This window comes from Sinocyclocheilus rhinocerous, unplaced genomic scaffold (assembly GCF_001515625.1).
Source record: "Sinocyclocheilus rhinocerous isolate Xijiao unplaced genomic scaffold, SAMN03320098_v1.1 scaffold436, whole genome shotgun sequence".
Classification (NCBI taxonomy): Eukaryota; Metazoa; Chordata; class Actinopteri; order Cypriniformes; family Cyprinidae; genus Sinocyclocheilus; species Sinocyclocheilus rhinocerous.
The window spans coordinates 255,133-264,416 of record NW_015631718.1 but is presented as its reverse complement, the minus strand read 5'-3'; the positions used below and the strand labels follow the sequence as shown (position 1 = coordinate 264,416).

At 38.3% G+C, this 9,284-nt stretch overlaps 1 protein-coding gene across 1 annotated transcript in view; it reads right to left on the bottom strand.

The window, feature by feature from the left end:
- Positions 1-9,284, bottom strand: part of LOC107741884 (neural-cadherin) — a 307,523-nt gene that overhangs the window by 67,382 nt on the left and 230,857 nt on the right. Inside the window, exon 21 of the mRNA XM_016554680.1 lies at positions 2,375-2,601. Coding sequence (XP_016410166.1) covers positions 2,375-2,601 — 227 coding nt within the window. The remainder of the gene's footprint in view (positions 1-2,374; positions 2,602-9,284) is intronic.

Sequence of the window (9,284 nt, the reverse complement as noted above, 5' to 3'; positions counted from 1 at the left end):
GACATTTATATTTCATTGCGTATAGTAATTGCTCTGCAGTAAAGCCATTCAAACCAGCAAAATTTTTGCTGTTGATATTTGTTTGTTTTATGCCTGCGGTAATTATGAGTGAAACATCACGTCATCATTGTGTATCAAACAGTGTCACCTTGAGGAAAAAAGATGCATTTCACGAATTTAGTCATCAGATATGGAAATATAGTCGCGCAGGAAAAAATACTTACACATATACATACCTCGGGTCTCTAGCGACCCTATACACTTTTTTACAAAAAATTTATCATTTTACTATTTTTTTCTTGTTATATTGTTTATAATGAATAGATTAAGGAATACTAAGAAAGTCGATGTCTAACTTTAAAAAAATTAAGGAGGGAGAGGGTAGAGAATGATGTCCCGGGTCGCTAAAGACCCGAGGTATGCATTTAAGTGTTAAAAGTACAGGGAAAGGGATCGATGGGAGGTGCTGCGCCACATAGCACTTAAAGATGCAACAAACCAAGTAGTAATTTCAAAATTATTCTGAGAGAAAAGAGTAGGAAAAGCAAGAAAAAAAAAGCAAAACAAAAGAAATAGTGTGGGTGTGCGTGAGTCAACAATTGCCTGAATAAAGTCGAACAAAAGGGCAGAGGCAAAATGCACTGCCTTCGTGTTTGATTTGTAATTACGAAGATTTCTGCAAAAGCCGAAGTGATGAGATGCATGTTTGAGAAAGGCCAGTTTGAAATGGCTCTGACAGCGAAGATCCAGCTGAAAGCTTTAAAATAATTGTATTTCCTCTCCTTCATAATGTGCACTCAAATAGAGTGGGAAATTCATTGGCATCTGATTAAATGTAGAGAACGGCTATAATTGTTGTTCGTTCATCCTCATCGGTTCTTTCTGCATCTTGACCTGCTCGCTATAGGTGCACTATTTCTGGAACATGCCATTTTAGTCTTATGAGAACATTTTTTTTTTTGCAAACTTCTTGTAGTTTTGTCTGCTGAAGACCTAAATGCAAGCTTGCATTTGAACTGATTCACTCTCATATTTCACAACAAATAACAAGCTTCTCTGGAATTTTTTCCCCCCGTGTTTATTATTGACTCTTAGTCTTTCATCAGGACTCACTATCACCACAGGGAGATTTCTTTTTGGTTTTTGAGCTTGACGCAACAGTATGTGTTTTTGTGCAGCGTCTGACACTTCACAGGGTGTCATTTCAGTTGTGTGTATTGCAGAAGGGGTGTTAGGGTGTGAGATAGAAGGGCGCACCCCTGGGAGATGAGCAGTGTGTTCTGAAAATCTGCTTCCCCCATCCTAGCACGGCCGCGGGGGAATCCTGAGCTCTTCAAAGTGTGCGTTGTGGCAGCAAGGGAGCGAGGTGGAAAGCAAGGGGAAGAGAGAGGACTGCTGGAGATCATGACAGTGCATTAAGAATCATTTAAAAGTTACAGACGTGAGAGGGGCTCATCTCTGTCTCTCTCCTACTGTGCGCACTCATTTCTTCCAGCTCTCTTGTAAGCCAACATCACACGGCCTACTCGACACATCCGACATGCAGTGAATGTAGCCACCAAACCAGCCAAAAAAAACCGCAATTACATCAGATTCAGAGGCAATAGTTTTGTGCATGAGCATGAACTGGCTGTTCTCTCTGATCTCTCTCAAAAACCCTGCCAATGCATGTACCTCAACCGTGGCAATTTTCATTACACTAATACATTTTTTTTCCATTCCTTGTCTTGGAATCTCTCCAATTACTACGGATGGAGACACACAACTCACTTTCCATATCAGTGAGTTCATCTGTAATTAGCTCCCTAAATTTTCACTTTCTTCTCCCACTACTTTTAGCTCCGAGTAATGGAAAGAGTCGAACTGGGAGGAAAAGAATGAGAAAAATAATAAAAAAATTTAGTAGTTTCTTCCCAAGGATTAGAATTCCCATCATTAATAACCTCTAGCCTCCATCAGTAATACTTTCACCATCTCAGCTCACCATTTCCAGACTATTTTCCAAGCCTCTTTATGCCTTGTAATTGGTCCTGATCAATGATTTTGCGTAGGACACTGATGCATTTAGATCCAATTCACATCACAGCTCTTTTACCTTTAGCAGTGCCTTTTCTAAGAAGGAAATGGAGCTTATGTGTAATATCAATGAAAATAGAGCGAGGGAGAGTGAGAAGTGACACTTTAGGTTTGATTGAAAAGGTACAATGAGGGCTGGGCTAATACATCAGGTCTCATCTAGTTATGAATAAGTGAAAACAAATGTAATTTGTGTTAAAGCATGCCGTTTTTCCACATTGGAGTGTGCATGCTTTTAGGTTTATTACAAGGTAAAATATGACTATATCCATATCAACGTGCTTCTGACAAGCCTTACTTTTTGTTTATGAGCTGCAAGGTATCCATGGACTTTCTCGGCCCTGAGGAACGGCACGCTGTGAACGGAGAACCTCACATCCAGAGTCCTGTGCCGCACTTCCACCAGACTGAAAATGTTGATGTCGTCTGCCCCCACAGACAGCATGTCTGACAGGAAGTCGCCCAGCAGCTCGTACCTGCTCTTCAGATTGCCACGACGTTCCATGAACTCTGTGGCGCAGATGTCTGTCAGAGACACAAACATAAATGCATGACACATAAGGATAACAGAACTGTATAAATTTGACCTAAGCTACAAAAAAAAACAGCACCATTCTTAATACAGCACTGAACTGAGGTGCAGAGCTCATGAAAAATGCATGGTCACGTTTTCCCTCGTCAACACATTTCCTTGTCATTAAGTGAGGTTAGTGCCTGTCAGTGGCTGTTCGCACAAACTCCAGCTGACATGCCATGTCAAAAAGTCTGGGACGAGAGCTCAAACTACTGCATGCGGCAAGTCTTTGTCACCATGGTAATAGGTGCCTGTGCTTTATGGTCACGGTTCCCAGCACGTCATGATGAAGCTGGCCACGGCCTCTGAGCATTGTAGGCAAATCGTGACACTTCAGCAACCATCTGACCATCGATTTTCCTGTGCTGGAGGTGTGCTTTCCTCCCAATACCCAGTGGACTATTCTAATTGGGATGCTTAGCCTACAGTTTGGGACTGTGAGGGTGGTTGAACAGTGGCCCCAGGGGAGGTGTTAGACCAACTGAGAGAGATCCCAAGCTCAGTCTGTCCCCAGGCTGAGTCAGGGTCCCTTGGGGCCAGTGCTGGAGAGTGTCACGGGTGTCACTGACACTTCACAACTCACAAAGGCAGAGGGGCATGTTTGAGGAAATTGGGGGAGATTTTACAGCTTTAATGACAACAGTGACATGGAAACATGCTCTGGATTTTGACTTGTTGTCAGTGACTTTCCTCTGTGAACCCCTCACCCTTAAGAAAATATAAGAAACTATAGTTTCTCACAAAGTGACTATAAGTAACTTTGAAAGTATACATCAACTTATTCTACTAACCCTAACATAACACTCTACTAATAATACAATAAGTTAGTTGACATGTAGTATCAAAGTTACTTATAGTTAGTAGAATGTCTAAAAACATTTTAGAATACCTTCCCAATATGCAAAGTTGTGTGTATAAGAATTTTATATAATAATTATTTTAAAGAAATTGATACTTTTATTCCGCAAGTCTGCATAAAATTGATCAAATGTGACAGAAAAGGCACTTATAATGTTGCAATTTTTTTTATTTCAAATAAATATAATACTTCATTGATCAGCACAGCTGTTTCCAACTGATAATAATAAGAAATGTTTCTTGAGCAGCAAACCGGCATATTAGAATGATTTCTGAAGGATCAAGTGACACTGAAGACTGGAGTAATGACTGACAAAATTCCAAATTATTTTAAATATTTCACAATATTACTGTTTTTGACTATTTTTGACCAAATAAATGCAGCCTTCGTGAACATAAGACATTCTTTTAAAAATAAACTCTTGCTGACACCAAACATTTGAATAGTAGTATATACAACACACTTTTCAGTTGTATAAGCTTTAATAATCCTCAGAGGACACAACATATTTAATTGAACTAGAATGAAAATTATGGGCAAAAAATACAGTCAGTTCAACATAGTGTAATGTTTTCCCAAGGTTTGTGTTGTTGTTCTTTTAAATTTGTTGAAATAGTTTCCATTCTGACAGCTAAATAATGACACCCAGGTACACAACATATTAAATGGACACTACTAATACTCCTTAAGGCCTTGTTTTTGTTTTGCGTCAAATTACATGTGGTGTCTATGTGGTGTATAAATTCTGTAACTTAAGCGGTGTTTGTGTCTGTGTTTTACTCTCGCAGCCCTATATCCCCACTCTGACGGCGGTCTTTCAATTCCCTGTTCAGCATAGACCTGAATTTTCCGCGAAGTGAATCATTAGTGCTTGAAGACTGTCAATCATGGAGGTTTAGGTGGGGGCAAGGAAGGAAACTGTGATTAACTTTTGGGGGGTGCAGGAAGGGTGGCTGTCTGCTCCCATCAGGAGCTGTGTGTGAAGAGGAGACTCATCATGACAGCTGGGAACAGCCTCACACCTGGCTTTGATCCAAGCCCAGATCAAACCTGCTTCACTTCCCACGGGCATTAAGCAATGTATGTGCTTAACACCTTTTCTGGATGTTAAACACACACACACACATTTTTATTCTTATGAGGTTTATAGTTTTTGTAACCCTGTTTACAAAATTTGGCATGTCTAAACACAGTTGTTTAATTTTGCAATAGCAATAGGAGGTTGACCTATATTTTATTCATTTAAAACTAGCTAGGTTCACATGCCAGGTTGATTTTATTTTAGATAATACTTTATCAAACATTTCTAAGAGATCCCACAACAATATGAAATAAATAATTAAACAAACAAACAACCAGAACAACTGTGGAACACCAAAGTGTACTGCGTTTGGTGGAATTGTGCCACATGCATGCATGCATAACGAACGAACAGAAAGTAAAATACACGTGTTTAAAAAGGAAAGAATACATGTATACAAATAGGTGCATTTATAATGCAAGTGTTTTTAAAATTCAGTGAAACCCACTCTGAGACAAAGAACCAAAGAGAATATTTATACTCATAAACAGATGGAAACACACACACACACACACACACACACACACACACGTCTAGTTTGCTATCCTTGTGGGGACTCTCCATAGGCGTAATGGTTTTTATACTGTACAGACCGTATATTCTATTGCCCTACACCAACCCTACCCCTAAACCTACCCCTCACAGGAAACTTTCTGCATTTTTAGATTTTCAAAAAAACTTCATTATGTGTGATTTATTAGCTTGTTTACCCGTGGGGACCTCAATTTAGGTCCCCACCGTGACACGAGTCCCCATGAGTCTGTGTGTATTCAGGTTTAAGTCCCCACCAGAATAGAAAAACAGGTACACACAGAGAGAGAGAGAGAAAGAGAGAGCTTAAATTAGAGGTTTAGCTTTTGTGGCTTGGGGACAGTGTGGCTGGTCAATATGTCTTTGTGAATTGGTGAGCTACCGAATTAGTGCCAATATTTTCCCAGTTTCTCTTTTTAATGATACTTCAAAGTCCTGTTGGGGTGGAAAACTCAGGGTTAGCCAGGGAGATGAGGATCAAAACATTAGACATTAAAATTTTTTTAAAGATAAGTCCAAACTGGCTAAGCAGTCAGAAGCCTCAAAAGTTCAACATCAAAAAGCTTTTCATGTTGCGTGTCCTGCAGAATGTGGGAGTTTATGTATAAATGTGTATATGTGTGTGCCCTGTTTGTGTACAGACAGAGCAGAGGTTATGGGAATAAGCTTGTGTGAGTTTGTGCGCACGTGTTCGGTTATCTCCATGAGCTAGCATGGGTGTCTAAAGAACTTCTGCACATACTTTCCCTCATATTTCACTTTACAATCAGTTCACTTCCAGAGATGCACAGAGCAAGCTATAATCTCAAAGCAGCAGCATTAAACAGGCTTTACGTCTCTCCATTGCCTTCAACATTTGCTCCTGAAATGGGATTTCAAATGTCAAGGAGGCAGTAAATAGTACGAAATTCAAACTTTCAGTTAGACCAGAATTCAATGCATGTTGAGACAGGGCTCCAGAGAAATAAACATCTTAAGTATTTGGCAAGAACATTAACCCATACCTCAATTGACTGATGCCATTTTCATGTGCATTTTAAAAAAATGCCTGAAGTACTGACAGATGCTGACGTCCCCTTCTGAAACCGAAAGCCTTGTTTTGAACCTTGTTTGTTTTTTGCAAACTGTTGCAATTCTAGGGACCATAAAACTCGAGGTGTTAAATATAAAATTCCAGACTCCCCAAAGGACTTAAGGTGACTGAGTGTGAAACAATTCCAACACTAGGCTAATGTCCAATTTGCCAAACACTGTCGCATAGCAACTCACCTCTAAATAAATGCATGTTTCTTTTCTGAACAGATATTTGTATACATATCAAACTCCTTAAGACTAAAATTTACAGAATCATTATAATTTCTCCCTAAATACTGCCCTTAAAAGCCTAGCTCATCATCACTGTTAATTAGAGAGAATTGTGCACTCTCCTACTTGGCCTTTTTGTGTAGAATATAATTGCTGAATATAAAACAATAATAAATAAATAATAAGGGTGTAATTTATCCATACTCATGATTATTTTACCATGAACACTTCCAGATAAAATAAGTTTCTTTAAATAATGCCTTTAATTCAAATTTTTTTGGCAACACAATATCCTGGAGGGTTAATGGTAAACCGCCACATTATTTAGTTTAAAGACTAAACAGACATATGGCACAGATATCTAATTGCACAAACCACGGTAGATTATCGGATAAAACTATGAAACCGCAATAAAAGTAACTCAGATTGTTTTTAATGCCACATATAATCCTACTTCAATTAGGGATTGTCAGAGATTATAGAAAGGAGAGGCATTTACATACACACTGTGGTTACAAGACATTTGCAAAGTTATTTGTGAAGTCACAGTAAGCAGTAATAAAAACTGCTTGCTGTTGTTCCATGCGTGCCATAAAATCAGTTGCATTGCTGGAATCTAAGAAAAATCTCTTTATAGGCTTATGAGTTTGCTATTTTTTTTTTGTGCTATTGCATTTTATATTCTGTCTTTCCATCTCCCACAATACCTTTTCCCCCAATTTATTAGTCTTAAAACTACAAAAACCTCAGCTATAGTCCATTTCATTTCAGCTCAGTCTTGTTTTCATTAAAACACTGACTGTCATAATGTCACCAAAGTCAATATGCCCATGAGTTTTACTGCTATAACATGGCACACAATCAACACAGATCCTGATTCCAGGCCCAAACCATCAAACCATTTTAATGTCTCTGACTGAAATAAGCAGTGGACACAGACTCGGCTCAAGTGTCAACAGTGTTGTATACAGAGTGCCATTCATTATCAGTCAAATTAGTTTCAGAGCCTTTAACTATAATGATTTACATTGGAAGTAACATTTACAGCAGCATTACATCCACACTATTTAATCAATTTGCATTCCAAAAATACTAAATAATATAGTTTTACTGTAGGTTTTAGTTCTGCACAAACAAAATGATGCATCAGAGCTGCCATTTTCATAAACCTGAGCCTGCATCTTGTTTCTTGTTGACTGTGCATAAGTACCAAAGCGTGACAGAACTTCAGTGCGTTTCCAGTATCAAGGCAGCTATAGTTGTTTAAAGGTATGCAGGAAAGACAAGACCAGTGAAAATGCAATATGGAATTATTGTGACACCATTGCTGAATGCTTTAAATAAATATATAATTCTATGATTCTATGTAAATCAAGAGGACATTTTTCAGACTTTAATCTTACTTAAAAAAAAAAAAGAATAATCTGCAGATTATTGGAGAGAAGAAAAAATAAGAAAAATTCACAAGTGTAAAAGTCAGCACTGATTACTGTTCGGCTGAAATCTCATTTAAATGTCAAACAGCACTACGTCATGCTGTCATGAGGTAAATATCACCTGTACCTGCTAATCTCAGAGAGGCTGAGTTGTAGATGGCATCGTCCCGTAGCTCTCTCGCATTCACCTTAACACTAGAGACGGTATCCGGCCACAGCCCATCTGACACTCGAACCTGAAAGTCATAACTCCCAGGAGGAGCGTTCTCCTTTAGGATGAGGAACCCTGTCCTCTTGTTCAGGATAAAATAACTGCAGGTAGAAAATTGGATTAAAGTATTAAAATATTGATTGTCTGACTGGACACATACACACACACACACACACATATACTGTGTATATATATATATATATATATATATATATAAATAAAACTCTAAAAAAGTCTCTAAAAAAATATCTCTAAACCTCTAAAACCTTTACAGAGAAGACATCGCAAAAACCAACAGCCAATAAATAAACAATAAAAAGCAAAAGTGTAAATCTAACAGGTCAACGAACACACAATTCAGTGTCATTTGAAATGTGGCTAGAGTGAATGCACTTCAATAAATGGTTAGTGGAAGCTAAGAGATGATTTAGATGGTGCTTGGGTTGCTTGCGAGTGTTTCCTTTTCTAGCATATTGCAACAAATTGTGAACAGCAGATGAATGGCACTGAAATATAGATTTCACTGACCTAAAAATATAAGCTAGTCTGAAACCAACAACTTCCCAAAACTGAAAAGAACAATTTATAGGTCAACTTCTGACCTCAGCTTCAAATAAATATTTACACTTAAGCTTGCTGAATGTACACATGCACAGAAAATCTATAGAAAGGATGAAAGAAAACAAATTCCAGTTACAAGCTAAAACATATTTCAATGAATTAATTCATTTTTGTTTCCAAATGGAGTAAACATTTTAATCTATATTCTCTTTTTAATCTTTCTCAAAGACATGAGTGTTCTCACCATGTACTGAAGATTCTGAGAGAGCAAGAGCACAGGTGTGCTATGTGCTCAAGACATCTAAAAGCTGGCCTCATCTTATCATTGTATACTCCTCTCCAGTAAAGTGTACAACATCAACAGAGAAGAGCAAGAGAGGAAGAGAGATGCTGGGATGTGTGAAAAAAGGGTTTGACATTGTTCTTAGAGATCCCTTGACCCCTTTAAATAACACAAAGAGTGCAGGAAAAATGCGGTGCTGGGAGACGTGTATAAACATGCTAACCATGTGGAGGGGATGATGCAACGATGTGGACAGAAAGGAAAAGGATGTAGAAAGAAAGAGGAGTAGAGAAGAAAATAGAATAAGGTCTCACTTAGGAACATGTCCCTCGAAGGCATACGTCTTGTTATCCCAGCCATCTGGATC